Below are 25,208 nucleotides of genomic sequence, written 5' to 3'. Positions count from 1 at the left end.
GGATCACACACATTATATAGAGGACTGTGTATTATATAGAGAGCTGGGATCACACACATTACATAGATGACTGTGTGTTATATAGGAAGCTGGGATCATACACATTACATAGATGAATGTGTATTATATAGGAAGCTGGGATCATACACATTACATAGATGACTGTGTATTATTATATAGTAAGCTGGGATCACACACATTATACAGATGACTGTGTGTTATATAGGAAGCTGTAATCACACATTACATACATTCCTATGTGCTATATAGGAAGCTGGGATCACACACATTATATAGATGACTGTGTATTATTATATAGTAAGCTGGGATCACACACATTATATAGATGACTGTGTGTTATATAGAAAGCTGGGATCACACACATTATATAAATGACTGTTTATTATATAGAGAGCTGGGATCACACACATTACATAGATGACTGTGTGTTATATAGGAAGCTGGGATCATACACATTACATAGATGACTGTGTGTTATATAGGAAGCTGGGATCATACACATTACATAGATGACTGTGTATTATATAGGAAGCTGGGATCATACACATTACATAGATGACTGTGTGTTATATAGGAAGCTGGAATCACACACATTCCTATGTGTTATATAGGAAGCTGGAATCACACACATTCCTATGTGTTATATAGGAAGCTGGAATCACACACTTTACACAGATGACTGTGTATTATATAGGAAGCTGGAATCACACACATTATATACATTCCTATGTGTTATATAGGAAGCTGGGATCACACACATTATATAGATGACTGTGTATTATTATATAGTAAGCTGGGATCACACACATTATATAGATGACTGTGTGTTATATAGGAAGCTGGGATCATACACATTGCATAGATGACTGTGTGTTATATAGGAAGCTGGGATCATACACATTACATAGCTGACTGTGTGTTATATAGGAAGCTGGGATCATACACATTATATAAATGACTGTGTATTATATAGAGAGCTGGGATCACACACCTTACATAGATGACTGTGTGTTATATAGGAAGCTGGGATCATACACATTACATAGATGACTGTTGTTTATATAGGAAGCTGGGATCATACACATTACATAGATGACTGTGTATTATATAGGAAGCTGGGATCATACACATTACATAGATGACTGTGTGTTATATAGGAAGCTGGAATCACACACATTCCTATGTGTTATATAGGAAGCTGGAATCACACACATTACACAGATGACTGTGTATTATATAGGAAGCTGGAATCACACTCATTACATACATTCCTATGTGTTATATAGGAAGCTGGAATCACACATTACATACATTCATGTGCTATATAGAAAGCTGGGATCACACACATTATATAGATGACTGTGTATTATGATATAGTAAGCCAGTAAGCTGGGATCACACACATTATATAGACGACTGTGTGTTATATAGTAAGCTGGGATCATACACATTACATACATTCATATGTGCTATATAGAAAGCTGGGATCACACACATTATATAGATGACTGTGTATTATATAGAGAGCTGGGATCACACACATCACATACATTCCTATGTGCTATATAGGAAGCTGTATCTTCCGGTTTCCAGGCACTGCACATGGTTACCTGCAGGAGGTGCAGCTCACAACACTGGTTCCACGTGTCAGGGGCACAGCTCGGGCAGGTGTGTGTGGGCGTGGCTTACATTGCCCCTCCTCAGTACAGGTGTCAGCGGCCGGGGTGTTCCAGCACAACTCTGGCAGGTGTATGTGGGCGTGGCTTACATTGCCCCTCCTCCGTACAGGTGTCAGGAGCTGCCGGAGCAGCATGAGCAGGGAGCCGGATTCTCGGGACAGGTAATACATATATACATCACATCTACGGGGAAGGAGGCTGTCAGTTAGACAGTAATGTTTCCATATGTCTATGTTCTGCGCAGAGAGAGACTGTATTCAGCTTCTTGTTACCTAGCAGCCACCAACTCACCAGGGGCCCCCAGAAGCCACACATTCGCCAGGGGCCCCTAGAAGACACATTCCAATGGCTGACTTGGGCAATCCCATAGTGGGCTACTAGCTGGGTCACTGGGCTACCTGCATTTTCCCCCCCTTTATAATGTTCCTAATAGACTGCTGAGCCTCTGCCACCAGGGATAAAATTTACCACACGATATGTCCTAGTATATAGGTAACAGTTCACATATAGATCCCATAACTAAGGGCACTATTACTGCCTCTCCCTATCTCTTATTCCTGTTGCTTCTTATCTCTCTTTGTTTATTTTTGACGCTCCTCCCTTCTTTCTGTGGTCTGCCCCATTTACAGATAAACTGCAGATAGCAATTAAATCAAATATACACACCCTGAACTCTTGTATATACAGAAGGGTGACACAAGATTATATTGTATATCTAAGAGCAGCACTTACCAGAATGCTTCCTTAAAAATGTTATATATAACATCTTATTACAGTAACCCAGCTCCTGAGTGTCTTATTACCTCTGTAACATCTTATTACAGTAACCCAGCTCCTGAGTGTCTTACTACCCCTGTAACATCTTATTACAGTAACCCAGCTCCTGAGTGTCTTATTACCTCTGTAACATATTATTACAGTAACCCAGCTCCTGAGTGTCTTATTACCTCTGTAACATCTTATTACAGTAACCCAGCTCCTGAGTGTCTTATTACCCCCTGTAACATCTTATTACAGTAACCCAGCTCCTGAGTGTCTTGTTACCTCTGTAACATCTTATTACAGTAACCCAGCTCCTGAGTGTCTTATTACCTCTGTAACATCTTATTACAGTAATCCAGCTCCTGAGTGTCTTACTACCCCTGTAACATCTTATTACAGTAACCCAGCTCCTGAGTGTCTTATTACCTCTGTAACATATTATTACAGTAACCCAGCTCCTGAGTGTCTTATTACCCCTGTAACATCTTATTACAGTAACCCAGCTCCTGAGTGTCTTATTACCCCCTGTAACATCTTATTACAGTAACCCAGCTCCTGAGTGTCTTATTACCCCTGTAACATCTTATTACAGTAACCCAGCTCCTGAGTGTCTTATTACCTCTGTAACATCTTATTACAGTAACCCAGCTCCTGAGTGTCTTATTACCTCTGTAACATCATATTACAGTAACCCAGCTCCTGAATGTCTTATTACCCCTGTAACATCTTATTACAGTAACCCAGCTCCTGAGTGTCTTATTACCCCTGTAACATCTTATTACAGTAACCCAGCTCCTGAGTGTCTTATTACCCGTGTAACATCTTATTACAGTAACCCAGCTCCTGAGTGTCTTATTACCTCTGTAACATCGTATTACAGTAACCCAGCTCCTGAGTGTCTTATTACCCCTGTAACATCTTATTACAGTAACCCAGCTCCTGATTGTCTTATTACAGTAACCCAGCTCCTGATTGTCTTATTACCCCTGTAACATCTTATTACAGTAACCCAGCTCCTGAGTGTCTTATACCCCTGTAACATCTTATTACAGTAACCCAGCTCCTGAGTGTCTTATTACCCCTGTAACATCTTATTACAGTAACCTAGCTCCTGAGTGTCTTATTACCCCTGTAACATCTTATTACAGTAACCCAACTCCTGAGTGTCTTATTACCCCTGTAACATCTTATTACAGTAACCCAGCTCCTGAGTGTCTTATTACCCCTGTAACATCTTATTACAGTAACCCAGCTCCTGAGTGTCTAATTACCCCTGTAACATCTTATTACAGTAACCCAGCTCCTGAGTGTCTTATTACCCCTGTAACATCTTATTACAGTAACCCAGCTCCTGAGTGTCTTATTACCCCTGTAACATCTTATTACAGTAACCCAGCTCCTGAGTGTCTTATTACCTCTGTAACATCTTATTACAGTAACCCAGCTCCTGAGTGTCCTTTTACCCCTGTAACATTATTACCCACCTTTTGTGGATTATTACTCCTGTATATCTTACACTTGAATATATTACAAAGGTGTTAACAAAAAATGATGATGACCTCTCATTATTGATTTCTGTTTCTCCAAGAAACACTTCCAGTACTCCACCTACAGTAAATATGCTGCTGCTCCAAAGTACAAAATGACTCCTACCCCAGTGGTTTTAATGAATCACAGGGATGCAGAAAGATGAAACCTATGCCTTCAATGGGTTTTTCTCCCACACACACACACACACACACACACACACACACACACACACACACACACTAGGGTCAATTTTTTCTCCCATACACACACACACACACACACACACACACACACACACACACACACACACACACACACACACACACACACACACACACACACGGGTCAATTTTGAGAGTAGCCAATTAACCTACCAGTATGTCTTTGGTGTGTGGGAGGAAACCAGAGCACCCGGAGGAAACCCACGCAAACACGGGGAGAACATATAAACTCCACACAGATAAGGCCATGGTTGGGAATTAAACTCATGACCCCAGTGCTGTAAGGCAGAAGTGCTATCCACTACGCCACCGTGCTGCAGTTATATTAATGCAATAAAAATTCCAACAATAAGACATAATAAAATATAGCGAGGTGCTGATATAGAGATATATATATATATATATATATATATATATATATATATATATCTATATCAGCACCTCGCTATATTTTATTATGTCTTATTGTTGGAATTTTAATAAATATATATATATATATATATATATTTATTTATATTTATGGAGTATGTTTCTTTGTTGGCGAAGAGCGTCACAGCATTTAAGCTGCCAAATCTCTTATACAGTAGTTAGTATTGTAAAACTAACCTATTAGACTACATAGTGACAAATATTGAACACATGGTTTTTTGGTTGTAAACATTTGCTTGAGTGCTGGAAGGAAACCTTGCCACAGCACGGCATAACGACAACGCGACAAAGCAACAAATCCTATTTTCTAAATAGCATTTTTGGTCTATCTATCAAATAACGTGGCAATATATAAAAGCTGCTACACATTACAAATCGGAACCGCGCGATGCCGGGTCACCCTGCTAGTAATAACTAAGGTATAATAATCATAATGTGTAAAAATATAGTGTATGATAATGTGCAATATGTTATAATCATGTAATAAACAAGGCGCTCATTTGCAGGATGGGATTTACAGGACGAATGGGGTGAAAAGATTTTGCCCTTGGGGGGCATATATTTAAGGATATGACTGATAGTTCTCTTGGAATGTGGTTTGTTTCTATAGGTCTTATCCGGATCTGTCCCGGGATCTCAGTGACTGTATGGATGCTCTTAACCTGTTCTTGGACAATCGATTTAATGAAAGCTTGGATCTCTTGCGGCCGAGGTGAGAGCCTGTCCTGGAGGTTATAGTGGGTTCCCACCTTCAGGTGTATTACTGACGTGTGTGTGCACTCTACTGCAACTCTTCCTAAGCACGCTGTTTCTTTCTTGTACACTTCCATTGAGTTATTCAGCCACGCAGTGCACTAAACCTGAAAGAATGAATTTGAGATGTTTTTTGTTTTTTTTTTTCATTTGTTTTCTTAAAATGTCAGCCACACCTCACACTCCTGACTGTGTATCTTTGTGGCTAGACTTCAGTCAGCCTTTAAACAGGACAGTGACTTTTGGGGGTATATTTACTAAACTGCAGGTTTGAAAAAGTGGAGTAGTTGCCTATAGCAAACAATCAGATTGTAGCTGGAATTTCTTTAGTACATTCTACAAAATGACAGCTAGATTCTGATTGGTTACTATAGGCAACATCTCCACTTTTTCAAACCTGCCGTTTAGTAAATATAACCCCTAGGCTTTGTGTGATTCCCCTCACACCCCCGAGGCATTCTGGTGGCTAGCCTGGAGGGAGGTAATAGAAATCAGTCACTCAGTGCACCAGGGCAGCATTCAGGGCAGTTGGATGATGATTAAGGGGCAGGAGCAAGTAGCAGTGCTCTATCCCACCCCAGTCATCCAGTACAGGAATCAGAGGAGTGATGATTATTTCAGAATGGTATTTTTAGAATACATTTTTCAGAAATTGAGGAAAAGAACAAGAAAAAAAACTGGTAAAAGCCTTTAGGGGGCAGATATGTATATTTGTATGGGGGTAACTAGTATGCCCTTTCTTGGCTGTAGGGCTAAAGACAGTATGTACCATGGCCTGGTATATGGCACTATTCTGGAAATGCAAGCCATGATGACGTTTGAACACGATGACATCATCAATGCTGGACAGATGATGAAGCAAGCACAAGAAACGTGTCAAAGGTAAAATGTATATGGGTTTAAAGAGGTCTATATGCCAAGATATACAGGAGATAAAGCCTATAGATACACTCTCCGATCAATTGAAAAGCTTTCTCTATTGGATAAAGTATGGCTCAAGTCATTAGCATCGAACTATCTAAATAACAACTCCACCCTCTGCATAGTCCTGGGGGTAAATGAATCAAGCTGAGAGTTTGCCGGGGGGTTTGAAAAGTGGAGATGTTGCCTATAGCAACCAATCAGATTCTAGCTGTCATTTTGTAGAATGTACTAAATAAATGATAACTAGAATCTGATTGGTTTTTCAAACCCGCCGGAAAACGCTCAGCTTGATACATTTACCACTTGGAGTCTGTGGTGTGCCTTTTGTCAATCACTTATTTTGTCTACATAATTTAGCAGAATCCTCCAAATAACTGTTTGTAAAAGAATTACTTTCTTGCATAACAAACAAATTAATTCAGTAAACCAAATACATTCTGTAGAGAGAAAATTGTGTTTTTCTTAACAGAATAGATTGTGTATTACAAAATAAATTGTTTTGTTAAAATTATTTTTCAAACCCCAATCTTTTTTTTCTTGCACAAAAAACATTTTGCTGTAGAATAAATTTTGTATGTTAAATGTGATTTTTGTAACACAAAATCAAATGTGTGTTTTACAAAATGGAGGGAGGGGAGGGGGGTTGTAATGATGGTTTATAAGGGGTGTGTAAGATGAACCTTATAGATGTTGGGCCCCTAGAGAAGGTAGCAGAGATTGCCTTTTTGTTTATTACACACCCACGGAGGTGAGGGATTGTGAAATGTTTGTTGTATGAGAACAGAATGATAATGATGCACTGTGAGCCTGATGTACAAACCTATAACACACTGAATGCTTTACTGGCCCACGTGAGTGACTACCGACTATGCATGGGATGTCTGAGAGGCCTCTTCAGAATATATTGCGGTCATTGGAAAGGCCATATCCCATGACAGTCCATTGGTTTGTCTGGACTCTCCACTTGAAACGTAAAAGCTTCTGTGATTAGGTCATATTGAATTAGATTGGATTGCATCCTTTAGGTATATCTTTATACAAAGGTAATTCCCATCTAATATGTATGGGACGCCTGACCTACACGTGGAAATGCTTACGCCGCATAAATTGGTTCAGTCATTCCCGCTTAGGACTGGTCCCATAGAGACGTCCAATTTTTGTATGTTAGACAAAAGGCTGTGGCTGGATCTGCCTCTATCTGTTCTATCGCTAGGGAAAGGGCATTGTGTAATTGGGGCTACAATTCTCTGCAAAGGGTGATGTCTGCTGGAGAGAAAGTATTAAGGGTAGGTCCAAGCCTGAGCCAACCACTTTTTACACCCATCGGCCTTGTGATCTTTTCCAGGCTTTATCTCTGGGGGGTGAGAGCTTATTGAGCAGGATGGTGGCATAGTGGTTAGCACTTCTGCCTTACAGCAGTGGGGTTATGAGTTCAATTCCTGACCATGGCCTTATCTGTGTGAAGTTTGTATGTTCTCCCCGTGTTTGTGTGGGTTTCCTCCGGGTACTCCAGTTTCCTCACACACTCCACAAACATACTGGTAGGTTAATTGGCTGCTAACAAATTGACCCTAGTCTGTGTGTGTATGTGTATGTTGGGAAATTTAGACTGTAAGCTCCAATGGGACAGGGACTGATGTGAGTGAGTTCTCTGTACAGCGCTGCGGAATTAGTGGCGCCATATAAATAAATGGTGATGATGATATGTGTAAGGAGACGTGACTTTCCCAGAATATCCCATAGAACCCCTGATGATCAATGGCGACTCCCCTGTTGTTAAAGGGACTTGAGATTTTGCTTATTCTTAACTAGGCTTTAGCACAGGGTGATGACCTTACTGCTCTGTAGTACCGACCCTCCGTACTAAATCGCTTCTTATGATTCTGCCAGCCCCTCTGCAATAGATTTTCAGGCATTATATGTGGACTTGACTTTCTTTGGTCTAAATAAGTCGGAAGTGTCACATTTTGGGATGTTGTGAGACTTTGGTGCCATGTTACGTGAGGCCTGCTTTTGTAAGCTTCTTCTGCCATCAAAGCAACAGTCCTGCTTCAATGTCACCCTGCTTTCAGCGGGCACAAGTCCACAAGAACCGCTGGGAATGAGGATGAATAAAAATATCTCCAGTCCTTTTTGTCCTTCTGTGAAACCGCTGCTCCTTGGCCATTCATCAAGAGCCGTAATTTCTAGTCAACCCAGTCTTCAACCCTCCGTAATCTTCTAAGCTGAATATCTCCTCCGGCCCCTGGACACGACCTTATGTTCTCACTCCAGGCTCCACAAAACCTGCCTATAACAGGCTCCCACAATGACTGGCCGCAAAGGAGCCTAATCGGTGTATATGTAATTGTAAGTCCCTATCAAACACACACTATGGTTCGTGGTGTCAGAAACCAATTAACCTACCAGTATGTTTTTGGAGTGTGTGAGGAAAGCGGAGCACCCAGATTAAAACCACGCAAACACGGGAAGAACATACAAACTGCACGCAGATAGACATGACAACATAGTCAGCGCATTTTAGGACAAAACCTCTTATACTTCGTTTATCTCACTTTTATCCTAGAGACCTACTGAATATTCTTCCTCTTGCGGTTACCAATCGGCAACTCGTATAAAAATGGTCCTTTCAGTAGGACCTCTATGGTTCCTTCTCTTGACATATGCTAAAATGTCATCTAGCTTCTTCGCCTTTAATAGTAGGCAGATACTGCACGTGTGATTGGATAATCCTTTATATGGAGTGCTGCTACCCTGTGCTCGGTCTCCTGTGTGTCCAGGCACACGCTCTTTGGCTGTACTCCTCCTTCCTCTCACCACTTTCTTCTCACTTTCCCTTTGTTTGTTCTTCTGCCCCCTCCTCCGTGTTCCAAACTAGTGTCATGTTCTCTCTTCCTCCTCACTCCCCTCCCCAGGAGCTCAGTGTAAACACCAGGCAGACTGCTGAACTGTGATGTTATCTGTAGGCCTGGTCACTGAGCAATGCCACAGGATTTCCCTGATGATTAACCTCTGCCTCACAGGGACAGAGATCATCATCATTTATTTATATAGCGCTAAAATATTCCGTAGCGCTTTACAATTGGGGACAAACACAGTAAACTAATAAACAAACTGGGTAAAACAGACAAAGAGGTGAGAAGGCCCTGCTCGCAAGCTTACAATCTATGGGACAATGGGAGATTGACACATGAGGTTAAGTCTACATTTTGCATTTCGGTCCAGCCAGACTGCAAAAAGTGACTCATAGGCTAAATGATTCTGTCACAAAAAAATGTTGGTCAGGGGGTAGTTGTCTTGTGTGAATTGTGTAACTGGTGCTAATAGGGAAATCTAGTGAGGTTAAGAGGGTGTTTGAGGAATATTATAAGCTTGTCTGAAGAGGTGGGTTTTCAGAGAACGCTTGAAAGTAGAGTCTTATTGTGCGAGGGAGAGAATTCCATAGAGTGGGTGCAGCCCGATAAAGTCCTGTAACCGGGAATGGGAGGATGTAATGAGGGTGGATGAGAGATGCAGACCTAGTGCAGAACGGCGTTGCCGAGTTGGGAGATATTTTGAGACAGGAGAGGAGATGTATCTGATTTTCAGAATTAAATGTAGTATAATAAATAAATAAAAGTACCTATACGCCATGCTTCCTGGCTGTTTCATAAAGGTATATAGGCACAAGCAGTGGTTACATTTTATTACACTGACAACTGCTGGCCTATTGCACAGACTTCCTGTAGGTTTTGTCCCATGGTCTAAATACATACTAGTAGTGGAAGTGGCTTCGGATTAAACTGTCCCTGATGTGAGTGATTGTCTGTGAAATAGGATCACTAGCTCTACAGCAGTAAGGACTGATATACCGGAATACAGCTTTCTGGAACTATATAAATAAAGGATAATTAAAGTAATCCCACCTTCGTATAGGCTGTAACTTATAAGAACACTTCTATTATAGAATGGGCTGGACGTTGATGTCAGCTGAGGGTCTTACATTGGACCCAGGCTCCACAGACGGCTTTTAAACCTGAGAAAAGTAACTTTATTACACATTGACAAAATAAATCCTTAAATAAACCCAAATTGTAGACTGTGTATTTATGGTATAAGATACATGTAAGTTGTGTAACACATATTATCTTTTGAATACTTGTAACTGTCTTTACTGGTGTGTCCTGCGTACTAACTCACTTTGGATAGCCCTGGTTTGTATAATTTCTTTTGTTGAGTTGTCAGTGAGCTGAAAGAGCGCTCTATATCACTGTTGTTAATGGACTATACTTGCCTTTCTCATTCTTTATAAATGATCTGCTTGCAAGCTTTATATTAACGGGATGTAATCATTTTTCTCTGCAGGATTAGGAAAAAAACATCTCTCATTAATAAGTCTGGAGCAGAATCATTTACAGAAGGTGAGATTTGTTGTGTTTTTATATAAACATACTGACATTTATCTCTGTAATCACACTGCACTTTGTACAGTAACGAGTATTTATACATTCACAATGCACAAGTGATTCCAATATCTGTATAAACATTGAGGCCTGATGTCATCACTTTAGTGCTAAATGTATATAAGAAATAACGCACCCCCACTGTAAATTATTCCACATATTAGAAGCCGCCTTTGATCTTTGCAGCCTGTGTACAATATAAAGTTATGTGGTGATGGACTTCTAATATCCTTATAATATAAATATAATAATAAAGGGCATATTTAGAAACGTGCACTCTAGTCTGTAGTGATGCTGAATATCTACACACTGATGGCATAGGCAGGCAACCTGTGGCTCAGCCTCTGGTACTTGTAGTTCCACAATAGCTGGATATATGTACTGTATTGCAATGTGGTCCTTACCATTGGGTCACACTGATTTCTTTGATGTTGCAGTTGAATTACACGCAGAGGTTTGTTACGCTGAATGTTTACTACAAAGAGCCGCTCTTATCTTTCTGCAGGTATTTATGTGTATCTTTTATTTTTGGAAAAGTATTATTAATGAGAATATTTGACATTAGTCATATTACACAGCACTGTACGGAGAATATGTAATTATTCACATCCGTCCCTGATCCATTGGCGCTTGCAGTCTAATGCCCAATACACACACACATACACTAGGGTCTATTTTGACAGAACCCAATTCACTGACCAGAATGTTTTTGGACGGTGGGAGGAAACCGGAGCACCCGGAGCAGGGGCAAACGCAGGATTTGTAGAGGGGGGGTTTCCGCACCACGCCACCAGTGGGCATGACCAGCATGCATGGGGCGTGGCTATAATTTTAGACAGTGCTTGGCTGCTCTCCAACTCTTCCTATCCCCATAATATACATGGACAATGCTGCGTGCACTACTGTTAGGTGCACGCACCTCTCCCTTTTCAAGCAGAGCAGTGTGAAGCGGGGGCAGGGTCCACCCACCTCAATTATACAGTGTCCCAGGCTTGGAGGGGGGGGGGGGTTTCCTGGCACTAGGAACCCCCCTCCCCCCCTTCCCCTTGGTTTGCCTATGCGGAGGAAACCCACAACAACACGGGGAGAACATACAAACTCCACACAGATAGGGCCCTGGTTGAAACGGAAACCCAAGATTCCAACACTTTGAGGTAGCAATGCTAACTATTGTGCCACCTTACTGAATTAAACAATTGTCGTCGTTTATATTCACCCAGTAGAAAAATAATTTCTACATGAGAGCAGTGTGTTTCATCTTGATTGTTGTAATGACCTGCATGACAGCTGAATAATACATGTTAGATTGAATCAGTGGGGATCTGTAGATTCCATGTTGTGTGTTCTATGTGTCACTGATAAGGAGGAGGTAGATTTGTACCCTAATACTCCTTCTTTCTATACTCAGGATGAGAACATGATCAACTTCATCAAAGGCGGAATGAAGGTTCGGAACAGTTATCTCATCTATCGGTGAGACCTGTCCCCCTTGACATGTTTGTTTTAGAGCCGTTAACAGGATGGGTGCAGGAAGACCGTCCTGCGACCTTATCTGCTAGGGAATTCAGCAGTAACACCGGGCAAGTCCTGACATGCTCTGTGCTGCTTTTATTTTAATGCTCTGGTCAAACTGGTTACACACGGAGATGCAGGATGAACAATGAATACAATTGGTGCCTTAAAAAAAAGAAAGAAAAAAATTCTTCATGTTTTTTATTATGCTGTTGTGTACATTAATTATACCTAAAGGACTATTTATATTTCAATATGATCTAAGTATTAAGATGTAAACTTATTTTGCTCTATCCCCAGAGAGCTGAATAATGTCTTGCAATCTAACGGCTTCCAGAAGGGGGAGTCTCATGTTCACCTCCAGGGAGGCATCTCGTTGGGTATCGGGGCTTTCAACCTGGTGAGTTAACGCTGTATAATATGTGGGGTGTCTGTGTCACTGCCTGATCAGGTGATAATGCCCCCATACAGGTGGGGAGGGCTTATTTCATCGTAATCATTATATACACAGTAATTAGTCCAGTATACTGAACTCTCTGGGCTAGATTCACTAAACTGCGGGTTTGAAAAAGTGGAGATGTTGCCTATAGCAACCAATCAGATTCTAGCTGTCATGTATTTAGTAAATTCTACAAAATGACAGCTAGAATCTGATTGGTTGCTACAGGCAACATCTCCACTTTTTCAAACCCGCAGTTTAGTAAATATACCCCTTTGCCTTTTTTGCCCTTCAGACACATTAGCATTTGCCATTTTTGCAAAAAAAAAAAAATAGTCCCTTTCTTTTTACACAGTTTATTAAAAGCAAGATTGTTATTACTGCACTTCTATTCCTTCATGCTCCTATTGATGTATTTGGGTTTTTTGTTTTTTTGCTGTCTGGGGAGTTACATTTAAGGTAAATATTTACATTTTCTGTATTTGGGGAGGGGTTGTTCAGGCAGAAATATAAGCGACAAGGTCTGAGCCTACAGCAATCCCCCATAAATGCAAGAACGGAATATGAGATCGTCTCAACTTTTTAAGTTAGGTAGAGGTCGCTCACCTGACATGCCCCGCCCACCCACAAGCCCATCATTAAATATAACAAAAAGAAGTGTCTGGATAACTGGTTAGGGAACGTGTACATCCAGAGATGACTGACAGAGCCTGTAATTTCTGAATGGATATACACATATACCAACAAGAGCCATAAGTCACGTTCACAGCTGTGAAGCAGCGCTCTCTACTGACGAAGTTGCTTTACAAAATAGTAATTACGTATCAAGCAAAAATCTTTAAGAACCAGTGTGGTTTTTACACATTGGAGTCTGAACAACACACACATAGCACACACGTGTTCTTAAATATCACTGGATGGAACATGGGCACAAGGCAACAGGACTTGCAGCATCCATAGTCCATCCAGCATTATCTAAGCCTATTTGTGTGGCCTACACAAGCATTCCTCATAGGGATCAATGATCCATAGATCTGCAAGGTTTACCAAATATACCCGTGTGTGTACCAGCATGTTACAGTGTGATGTCGCTCCAAGAAAGTTATACGCTCCTTTTTCTTCCGTGCAGACCTTGTCTCTCTTCCCCCCACGGATACTGAAGATACTGGAATTTGCTGGGTTCTCCGGAGATAAGGTCTTCTCATCTTTTTCTATTCTTTGTTTCACCCGCTCACACATTATTGTGTATCTTGAAAATCATTATTTATATATCTTAGGTCCCCCCTACTCCGGTAAATGTTCACATAAGTACTAATGATAGTGTCACGTGGTTGATCGTGAGACTGTTCTGTGATAGAATGGTTGTCTCGTGAAGGCATGAGGATCAGCTCACACAAAACCACTTTCTCTGCTCACCTCTCACTAGATCAGTGAATGTATTTACTGCACACATTTAGTAGTCCAAGTATTCTAGGTGGAATGTTGAGTTTTGTTGGCCTTTCTGTCCTCTGTGTTCTATTTATAATTGGCAGAATCCCGAGCAGGTGTATATTCCATCGCTGGCTACTCATCAAGTAGAATGATATTATAAAATCCTACAACAGAGTAGTTACCTTATCAGGTTTAATGGTCCATAGAAGGAAGACTTCACTCCTAGCCCCCAGCTTGCTCCTGTTGTCCTCTAACCCTCTCCTTTCTCTCTCTAGGACTACGGACTGAGCCAGCTCCATGAAGGGGCCTCATCCTACAACCTGCGCTCCTTGCTGTGTACGATGCTGCTACTTTGCTATTACACCTTCCTCAGCTTCATCCTGGGTGAGAAGCCTTGCCTCTGTTGGACCTGTGTCTCTTTTATCCGGGGCCACACTATAAGATCCTTGTGAGCTCTTGGAAGCCTAGAAGCCAAAACTACAGTGGTTTTATTGATGTATAAAAGTAAATCTCCCAAGAAAGACGTAGAGCACAGTCGCATAGCGTTATCTAGTATATGTCTGTGCTTCTGGTGAATACACTAAGCTCTGTATCTTCTCAATGTCACGGCTACAGGAATTGGTGATGAAGATGTCACGGAAGCAGATGACCTTCTCCAGCCCTACCTCACACGCTATCCAAAGGTGAGAGAGGATTTCCTAGTATATATTTTTGGGAGTGGAGTTTGTATGGTGTTCCCATGTGGTGGAAGCAGGACATTGGGGACATATGTACATATATGGTCAGCTCCTCCTCAGCCATGTTCTGCCAGGAGTCAGCGTTATAGGAAAATACATCTGCTAATGCATATTAGTGCATGTGTGGTGTCGAAAGCTTGGGATTGGATTCTGAGTTGGTTGAATGGATGAGATCTTGGTTGCAGGACAGAAAACAGAGTTATAGTAATTGGAGTACATTCATAGTAGGCAAAGGTTAGCAGTGAGCACCCCAGGGATCCATACTTGGACTCGTGCTTTTTAATATCTTTATTGGTGACATTGCAAATAGTATTGAAGGGACAATATGCCTTTTTGCAGATGACACAAAGATATGCAACAGGGTAGACACACCAGGAGGGGTGAAACAAATAATCAATGATCTAGGTAGACAAGAGAAATGGTCAAGAGAGTGGAAACTACAGTTTAATGCCAAAAGGATGTAAAATCATGCACTTTGGTATCAAGAACCCAAAGGCTAAATATAGTATTACTGGCACTATGGTGGAAACTACTGAGGAGGAAAGGGATCTAGGAGTCACTATTTCTGGTGACTTAAAGGCAGGTAAGCAATGTAACAATACAATGAGGAGGGAAAGTCAGATGTTTGGTTACATAGGGAGATGGATCAGTAGCAGAAAGAAAGAAGTAATAACACCACTGTATAGGTCACCGGTACGGCCTCATCTAGAATACTGTGTTCAGTTCTAGAGGCCATATCTCCAGAAGGATATAAATACATTACAGACTGTACAAAGAAGGCAACTAAAATGGTGCACGGTCTACAGCACAACACTTACCCGGAAAGACTAGAAGATCTTAATATGTATAGTTTGGAGCAAAGAAGGGAAAGGGGGACATGATAGGAACTTTCAAATATATCAAGGATTATAACAAGGTACAGGAGGGAAACATTCTTCAAAGGAAGAGAAGTATTAGAACATGAGGACATGTACTGACACTGGGGGGAAGTAGGTTCAGAGGAAATGTGAGGAAAAACTACTTCACAGAAAGGGTAGTAGATAAGTGGAATAGCCTCCCATCAGAGGTGGTAGAGACTAATACAGTGGAGCAATGTAAACATGCTTGGGATAGACATAAGGATATCCTTACAAAGAATAATGGATGAAATCAGGTTTGAGGTTACCGTAGGTAAAAAATAGGGCAAACTAGATGGGCCAAGAGGTTCTTATCTGCCGTCAAATTCTATGTTTTGGACTTGATCTCGCTTTGTGGTTAGATTTATATTCTGCTAACCTTAGATGGTGTCGTTGGCTGGATAGATGACGTCTGCACCAGTGTTGGACATGTATTTCCTCGTCTGTCTCCCATATTCATTAGCTGGTGTTTCTTTCTTCTCAGAGCGCCATCTTTTTGTTTTTTGCTGGAAGAATCGAGGAAATTAAAGGCAATATTGATAAGGTGAGAATCCGGCGGAGATGTTTTGGCCGTGTGCTCTTTCATCCACATCATTCTGTTGCTTTAGAGCTGTGTGGAGATAACAGCTTGGTCCCCAGAAAAACCTTGCTCCCTCCACTCCACAGGAGGCTCTATAATGGCCAGCGCCAGGCTGGCCTGGGGGGGCATAGTGGGCTACCTGGGTCACTGGGCCACCTACTTTTTTTTTAACTTTTCCTTTTAAAATGTTCCTAATAGGCTGCTGAGAGGGGTCTTGCCCCCCGGGCTAAAATTTGCCAGCCCTCCCCTGGCCGGAGCATGTCTGTGTTCCTTACATACCTGTCTCCTCATACAACTCACAGGAAGTAACTCTTCCTGTTAGCGGTGTGAGAAGGTTGGTCAGTGGTGGACATGCTCGTTTATGGTTGCAGCAGGACCGGGGTGAATAATCTAATGTTACATGGAGCTGTATTGTGGAATAATCTGTGGCTTTATGAACTTTTAATCAAAAGAGCTTTTCACAAAATAAACTATACCTTCATTAAACTAATTGTAGTCGCATAGGGCAATCCTAATGATAAATTTGTCGTAACGAGAAAGAAAGATAGTTTGATTAAGACTTTGTTCTGTTATAGCTGACATAGTGAGGTGGAGACTCCACAGAACAAGTCAACAATGCTTTGGGGTGTGGGGGAGGGGGGGCACCTCTGCTTCAGGGTAGAGGCACACAGGCACTTTTTGAGCTTTGCATAATGTGTATAAGCCACAGAAACCTGGAGTATGTCTGGCAATTATAACTGTAGGTTGGAGGAAGTGTGAACACCATTTTCCTGCCACGGTAAGTTGTTTCAGCTTGTGTGACTGGAACGGGCAATCGAAAGGAGCAAATAAACACCAGGGGGTATATTTACTAAACTGTGGGTTTGAAAAAGTGGAGATGTTGCCTATGGCAACCAATCAGATTCTAGCTGTCATTTTGTAGAATGTACTAAATAAATGATAACTAGAATCTGATTGGTTGCTATAGGCAACATCTCCACCTTTTCAAACCCGCCATTTACTAAATATACTCCCAGGACCATATGCTGGGCACAGAAATCATCGATGTGCCACAACCCTCACACTTATCATCCTGTTTCTTCTGTCTGGTATCGCTAGCCTGTTGCTACATGTGTGTAATCTGCCTTTCTGCATATTCATGTTTAGAGATTTTTAATGCAGATCTGTCACCTGCACACTGTGGGGGCAGCCATCTTGTGGACTATTGTCTATAGGAATGTAGCCTATCAAGTGACTAGGAACCAGTACCTCATGAATATAAGTCTGGCCTCATGAATATTAGCCCTGCAGGACCTCAGTGATGTCACTGGTTCCTAGAACATTGATAGGCTGCATACTAGTACAGCCCACAATATGGCTGCTGCCTCTATGTAGGTGACAGGTGCACTTTAAATACATTCACAGTGATGTTTTTCCGTTATTCTTATTACTCAAACCCCTTTGTTTATTTCCACCCTGCCCTTATATTTGTCCCGTTGTCCCTCACCCCCCGCCAGGCCATCCACTGGTTTGAGGTTGGTTGCTCGGCCCAGCAGTCCTGGAAGCAGTTCCATCATATGTGTTATTGGGAGCTCATGTGGTGCTTTGCCTATAAGGGAATGTGGAAGGTGGCATATTTCTATGCTGATCTCCTGAGCAAAGAGAATCGCTGGTCAAAGGTAACCCCGATATCTCCACTTCCTCTCATCCAGCTCCTCTTCCAATGTCGTCTTCTCCTCACTATTGCTCAGCAATTCATTCGCTTACTTATCCTTTAAATAAGTAAATGTTGTAGGATGGTATGTGTGTGTGCCAATAGGTGAAAGTAAACTGATGGTGGAAAACTTTTAACTCCCTTTGATGTACATTTATCAAGCCTTCTAAAACAAAAAGAGTTGAGATTGTCAAATCTAAATCAGATTGTTCACCTGTAACTGTCAGTTTATCAGTTATGAGCTCATCAGCTGGAGAGCAATAAATACACTGCATGGTTTGCGTGTACAATTGGCTCTGCTTTATTAGTTACAAGTCCCTATCTATATAGCAAAAATCACATATTACAGAAAACTACGCCTCAAAAGGTTTTAACCACTCATGCTCCCTTTACACAGATGTTGCTACATTCTCTCATTTTCACGCAGGAATACTCCCCAGGGGGGAGTTGGTTTATCTCCTGTGCTGCCAAATTCAAGCACCATGAGCACAGTCGCCTGCAAACAATGAATAACTCCTACAAACTAGCTGTATCTAATCTGTCTTTAAGCTATAAGAGAACAAAATGGCTATAAGGCAACACGATGGGGGCAGCTTGGCAAAATCACATTTCTCTAGATGAAGTGTGGCAACCAATCAGATACTATCATTTTCTAGATAAATTATATCTAGAAACTGGTTGCTATGGGCAACACATTCCACTTCTCATTTTTAGTCTTGGTAAATCTACCTCTATTATTAAATCCTCTTCTCCTATCCCATCTGCTTTCCTACAATCCGTTCAACTCTTCTTACCTTTATCAGCCATGCTAGTTCTCTCTCATGCCACCTATAACTTTAACCACTCTCTAGCCCCCTGTTTCTCTTTGTACAGTTTCTTTAATGTTCCTCCTCCTCCTTCCTTGTTGCACCAGGCTATGTATGTCTACATGAAAGCAACGTTCCTGAGCATGATGCCCATTGAGGAACCTCGTCCGTTCGGTGAGAGTGAGGTGGAACTCTTCAGGTACTGACTTGATAGCAGAGAGTTCCACTACTGAGATGGGGGGTATGAGGGAAAAGCCCTGAGACACCATTATTATTTCTTCTTCGCAGACTCGTGCCCTCATTAAAGCAGAAAATAGCCGGAAAGTCTCCACCCACCGAAAAATTTGCCATCAGGAAGGCGAGGAGATACCAGGCCAAGGACCCCGTCTGTTTACCTGTTCCTGCACTGGTGTGTGAATACGTTTTACATTAATACATGTGTGCATTGTCAAACATGTCAAGTTCTGGCATGGTATAGTTCCCAGAATGCCAAGCATTATAGACCTTTCTTATTCATCTCTCCCAAAATTCTAGGGAAAAATTGTCCATGTCACGCCCCAATTTTCTCGATTCAATACACCCAAATCGGTAAACCCTGCCCTTCTGGCTGTCTTCTAAACTCAGGATTGTTGTGTTGATGCTATTTTTATTTTATTTTTTACATGCGTCATTTTGACATGTTCAACTTTTATTTTGTTTACCATCAATGCCATAAATACATAATCAATAAACATGAATTTTGGACTGTCGTGGCATTTTATACAGACCTCCTGTCTGTACAGCTGGTCTTGTTGATAACAGACAGGCAATGCTTTTTAGAATAAATAATTTGTGACGTATGTTGTGCGTTTCTCTGTTTGGATCTTTTTACATGGGTCATTTTGTATTTGTACTGTGTTTTGCACCCTATAATACACATACTACCCTGCCTAGGACATATTCTGGTGTTATTATCAGTCTGGGTACAGGAGTTGTTAGAAAAATGTGGAACAGACGTTCACGGAAATATGGAAGTGTACAATAAGCAACTTTTGAATGTGTTTCTTAATGCACAGCTATTCTGAAATTTTAGAAAAAAAAAATAAAAAAATGTTTCTTCTCTCCCACAGGAGATGATGTATTTGTGGAATGGGTTCTCTGTACTTGGTAAAGACGCCCAGTTGACGGAAAACACCCTGAATATACTGTGTGTGGCTGAGAGCCGCCTGCTACAAGAGCCAGGTAATCCACAGCTGGCGAGCTTAAATCATACACCACCTCCAGACCAACAAGCGGCAAACCGCACAGTTGCTTATCCATAAAATGGTGTTGCATTTACATATTGTGTGGTTTGTTTCTTTTTTTTGTTCTGTTTTTAAAGTAACCTTTTTTTGCTGTTGATATTTTATTATGCAAAGTGTTTTATGGCTACATGACGTCACTGGGCCTCTTATATTGTAACCCCCCCTCCAAGCCTGGGGCACTGTATAATTGAGGTGGCTGGACCCTGCCCCTGCATCACACGGCTCTGCTCGAAAAGGGAGAGCTGCATGCACCTAACAGTAGTGCACGCAGCATTGCCCATGTATATTATAGAGATATGAAGAGTTGGAGAGCAGTCAAGCACTGTCTAATAGTATGGCCATAGCCACGCATGCTGGTCACGCCCACCGGCAGCGTGGTGTGGAAACCCCTCTATACAAATCCTGCGTTTGCCCATGAGGAGTGTTATTTATTTTGCAGATGTAATAAGAGCTATTTAAGCAACTGCTTAGCTGCTATATAAACTTTCAAATAGTAAATTACCCGTCAGTAGTACCATGCATATGATCAATGATCAATTTAGAGAGTAAAGTTTATTTTTTTGCAGATGACACTAAACTCTGTAAGGTAATAAAATCAGAGCAAGATGTAGCTTCTCTACAGAGGGACTTGAATAAACTGGAGGATTGGGCGGCCAAATGGAATATGAGGTTTAACACAGATAAATGTAAGGTTATGCATTCAGGGATCAAAAACAAGAACGCAATCTATAAATTAAATGGAATTAATTTAGGAGAATCTATAATGGAAAAGGATTTGGGAGTGCTCGTAGACAGTAGACTTAGCAATAGTGCTCAATGTCAAGCAGCAGCTGCAAGGGCAAACAAAGTATTGGTATGTATAAAAAGGGGCATAGATGCAAGGGAAGACAGTGTCATTTTGCCACTGTATAAATCGTTGGTGAGACCTCATCTTGAATATGCAGTACAGTTCTGGGCACCACTCTATAAAAAAGATAATTTGGAACTAGAAAGGGTTCAGAGAAGGGCGACAAAATTGATAAAGGGTATGGAGTCATTAAGTTATGAGGAAAGGTTAGCCAGTTTAGGCATGTTTACTTTAGAAAAGAGGCGTCTAAGGGGAGATATGATTACTATGTACAAATACATTAGGGGTCAATACAGAGAGCTTTCATGGGAACTTTTTACCCCAAGGACTATACACAGGACACGTGGTCATCCCCTAAGGTTAGAGGAGAGGAAATTTCACAACCAGCAGAGGAAGGGGTTCTTTACAGTAAGGGCAGTCAAGATATGGAATTCATTGCCAGGGAAGGTTGTGATGGCAGATTCAATAGATATGTTTAAGAAAGGGTTAGACAAGTTTTTAGCGGAAAGGTGTATCCAGGGATACGACTGTTAATTTAAAATGAAGGATAGTAGTGGATATAGGGTAAAAATAGGACTGCAATATTGGGTCTGGGGGGATTTTCACAAATGAAACAGATGGGCGGTTGCTTAATCTGGATTAATTTCAAATATAAGTGCAGGATCGCAGGAGATCCAAAATAGGTTGAACTTGATGGACTGGTGTCTTTTTTTTTTTTTTTTTCAACCTCATCAACTATGTAACTATGTAATGACAATCATGCCCATTAATATGCCCATCAGAAGTAATATGCCAATCTGTAATACAAAGTAACAGGACCGTCTACTCTCTGCCTCCTCATTCTCTTTTCCATCTGTCGCCTTCTCGTGTGTAACACTTTCCAGAAGCCCTCACTGCAGCAACACGTGACACAAAGATGCCCAACTCTGTTTTCTGGTTGGCCAGAGCCATTGGCCAATTAGAAGCCAGCGATGCTCAGACTTAAGTTGTATGATGCCAAGTACTTCCAGGGACACGCCTGCACTAAGTTCTCACCCCGCTAACCACAGGAGATGCCAAAGATTCGGCTGCACTGTTCTTAGCTACACCCATGTGTGGTCCACACATACTCTATAAAATGTGAGGGAGAACTACTTGAAACTAACATGAATATTAGACTATACTACTTTTATTGCTCACGTGTCTCCAAGATGAATATTCATAATGGTTTTAAACAAATCATTTTAAAGTAACTTTTCAAGCATTTATTTATTTTAAAGCATTTTTTTTTTTTTTTTAAATCATTGACTCTTCATGTGTAAGAAGCAACGTGCTAATGCTGCTAGCTGTTGTATACCCTGAAGGTGCTAGTTAGGCAACAGTAGTGGAAAGTAAGAACTCATATAAGAGAGAGTTGTGTCTATATGTAGAGGATGCTGTTCATTTCAGGTTTCCTTTAATTCCCCCCTCTCCTCCTTGCAGCCAATGAGTACCAGGATGATGACCAGTGCTCCATCCTTCTCCTGAAAGGTTTGTGCCTAAAACACCAGGGGCTCTTGGCACAAGCTGAGCAGTGCTTCACCCACATCTACCAGAGGTAAGTAGTCTATGAGGGAGAACCAGTAAGATGTGCTATGCTGGAGTACAAGGTCACACATAATTCTCTGCACCGTGAGTCTGATTTCAGGCGCCTTTCTCTGCAGTGAGAAGAAGATAAAGTTTGATCACCATCTGGTACCCAACTCCTTGTTGGAGCTGAGTCTTCTCTACATGCAGCAACACAGGACGGAGGACGCCACCCTGCTACTTCGACGTGCCAAGTATGTACCTCTGCACCAGCCCTAGTTAAACCTAACAAGATTTTGGAGGATTACTGAGGAGCCCACACACCACTTTTTTTTTTAGAAAAAACAGAAATACAGAGACTGAGGGCTGTGTCTATAGTATTTCTCTAGATCTGCAGTCGCTGGGCTGTCTCTGTAGTATTTCTCTCTCTAGCTCTGGAGTCTCTGTAGTATTTCTCTATCTAGTTCTGGAGTCTCCGGGCTGTCTCTGTAGTATTTATCTAGGTCTGGAGTCTCTGGACTGTCTCTGTAGTATTTCTCTATCTAGCTTTGGAGTCTCTGGGCTGTCTCTGTAGTATTTCTCTATCTAGCTTTGGAGTCTCTGGGCTGTCTCTGTAGTATTTCTCTATCTAGCTTTGGAGTCTCTGGGCTGTCTCTGTAGTATTTCTCTATCTAGCTCTGGAGTCTCTGGGCTGTCTCTGTAGTATTTCTCTATCTAGCTCTGGAGTCTCTGTAGTATTTCTCTATCTAGCTCTGGAGTCTCCGGGCTGTCTCTGTAGTATTTCTCTATCTAGCTCTGGAGTCTCCGGGCTGTCTCTGTAGTATTTCTCTATCTAGGTCTGGAGTCTCCGGACTGTCTCTGTGGTAGTTCTGTATCCAGTTCCAGAATCCCCACACTCGTACTTCCTTGTGTGCCTGTAGTTTCCTGACCCTGTCTTGTCCTTTAGGAACAATTACAAGAATTACTCCATGGAGTCGCGCACCCTCTTCAGGATTCACGCCGCTCTCTCAAAGCTCAAAGCCCCAGACTCTGAGGAAAACAGCACGGACGGCGCCAATCTCTCCTGACATTATTTTCGTGCCACTTTGTATTTGAGGAAGGTGTCAGACATTTGTGAGATCACTTACATGGTAAACTTTGCGGGAAGATGTAGTGTTACATATAACAGCCAATCAGATTATCTGTAATTTATAGTTTAGAAAATGAAAGCAAACATCTGATTGGTTGCTATGGGTTGCAGCAAACTTTCTTTAGTTACCTGTGAAATGTTTCATACATGTCGCCCAATGATTTCGATGCACTTTATAAGCACAGCGACCTGTAGAATTATTTTTAATATATATTCATTGGTAAGGAAGACATTGTATACAGATAATGAACCTACAACCAGTCATTTCCACATTTATTAAAATTTTTACTGAAAATGTACTTTGTGTACAGTGTCTGAACCAATATCTATTGTAGTCTCCAATTACCCTGAATATCCTTTTGCAGTCTGATTATTGGCTGCAATTAATATTAATCAATAGTGTTATCGGTTGTAAATTCAATAAATTGTATAGTTTTGGATACATGTTGTACTCTTTATTCATTTTGTCACAGAAATGCAATTAAATTTACCTCTTCATATTCCAAGCTTGGAGGGAGGGAACTAGGTGACGTGGAGTCTGTCCCTCCCACCACAGGGTGACACAGACAGGAGGGGGCTATGTGACATGGCGTCTGTCCCTCCCACCACAGGGTGACACAGACAGGAGGGGGCTATGTGACATGGAGTCTGTCCCTCCCACCACAGGGTGACAGAAACAGGAGGGAGCTATGTGACATGGGGTCTGTCCCTCCCACCACAGGGTGACACAGACAGGAGGGAGCTATGTGACATGGAGTCTGTCCCTCCCACCACAGGGTGACACAGACAGGAGGGGGCTATGTGACATGGAGTCTGTCCCTCCCACCACAGGGTGACACAGACAGGAGGGAGCTATGTGACATGGGGTCTGTCCCTCCCACCACAGGGTAACACAGACAGGAGGGAGCTATGTGACATGGGGTCTGTCCCTCCCACCACAGGGTGACACAGACAGGAGGGAGATATGTGACATGGAGTCTGTCCCTCCCACCACAGGGTGACACAGACAGGAGGGAGCTATGTGACGTGGAGTCTGTCCCTCCCACCACAGGGTGACAGACAGGAGGGTGCTATGTGATTTGGAGTCTGTCCCTCCCACCACAGGGTGACACTGACATGAAAAGCTGTGCGTGGGGTTCCAACCAGTGTTATTTTATCCTGCCTTAGCCCTGAATGAACAGTATTAGTCACTTTTTTTAAAATTGTTGTACTGGGCTTCTATAGACGGAGTAAACTTATTGTCACTATCCCAGGTGTGACGAGAATGTGACACTGAGTTATGTGACTGGCTGGAGGGAACACATCACTCCCAACATGAAATTAACCACAGGGACTGTGGGTGACAGGAAACCTATAGTAAAGGAGAACAACTTTGTACATCTCTAATAGATGTCACAAAACACTATTAGGGTAAATATAAAACAAAGCTACGTATGCTGCATTATAACAGAATAAATGTGGAGAAAATGACTCCTGGAGCAGCACCATAAACATGCTTAATACACAGATCTCTACACCCAGCAGTGATGTGACCCTGGTGTAAGGCTAT

General features: G+C 41.8%; 1 protein-coding gene across 1 annotated transcript; it reads left to right on the top strand.

Annotated features, from left to right (window-relative positions):
- The first annotated feature begins 1,754 nt into the window (after positions 1-1,754).
- LOC142151274 (tetratricopeptide repeat protein 39A-like) lies at positions 1,755-24,101 on the top strand. The gene is made up of 18 exons (XM_075206746.1): positions 1,755-1,861; positions 5,253-5,354; positions 6,146-6,277; positions 10,664-10,719; positions 11,199-11,266; positions 12,170-12,234; positions 12,574-12,673; positions 13,842-13,907; positions 14,419-14,527; positions 14,759-14,826; positions 16,261-16,320; positions 17,853-18,014; positions 18,963-19,054; positions 19,144-19,264; positions 19,965-20,076; positions 22,447-22,561; positions 22,668-22,784; positions 23,477-24,101. The coding sequence occupies exons 1-18, from the start codon at positions 1,773-1,775 to the stop codon at positions 23,595-23,597; spliced, it is 1,755 nt and encodes a 584-aa protein (XP_075062847.1). The 5' UTR covers positions 1,755-1,772; the 3' UTR covers positions 23,598-24,101.
- Positions 24,102-25,208: the final 1,107 nt, after the last annotated feature.

This window comes from Mixophyes fleayi, chromosome 4 (assembly GCF_038048845.1).
Source record: "Mixophyes fleayi isolate aMixFle1 chromosome 4, aMixFle1.hap1, whole genome shotgun sequence".
In the NCBI taxonomy this organism is placed as follows: Eukaryota; Metazoa; Chordata; class Amphibia; order Anura; family Limnodynastidae; genus Mixophyes; species Mixophyes fleayi.
The sequence above is the reverse complement of the archived record's forward strand: the minus strand, read 5'-3'. Positions and strand labels throughout refer to the sequence as shown.

Bases quoted from the DNA above. Each gene is read 5' to 3' on its own strand.
- LOC142151274 (XM_075206746.1), top strand. From the start codon at position 1,773: ATGTGGGCGTGGCTTACATTGCCCCTCCTCCGTACAGGTGTCAGGAGC. The intron at 14,528-14,758 runs GTGAGAAGCCTT...TCACGGCTACAG, and splicing joins CTTCCTCAGCTTCATCCTGG to GAATTGGTGATGAAGATGTC. The intron at 19,265-19,964 runs GTGTGTGAATAC...TCTCTCCCACAG, and splicing joins GTTTACCTGTTCCTGCACTG to GAGATGATGTATTTGTGGAA.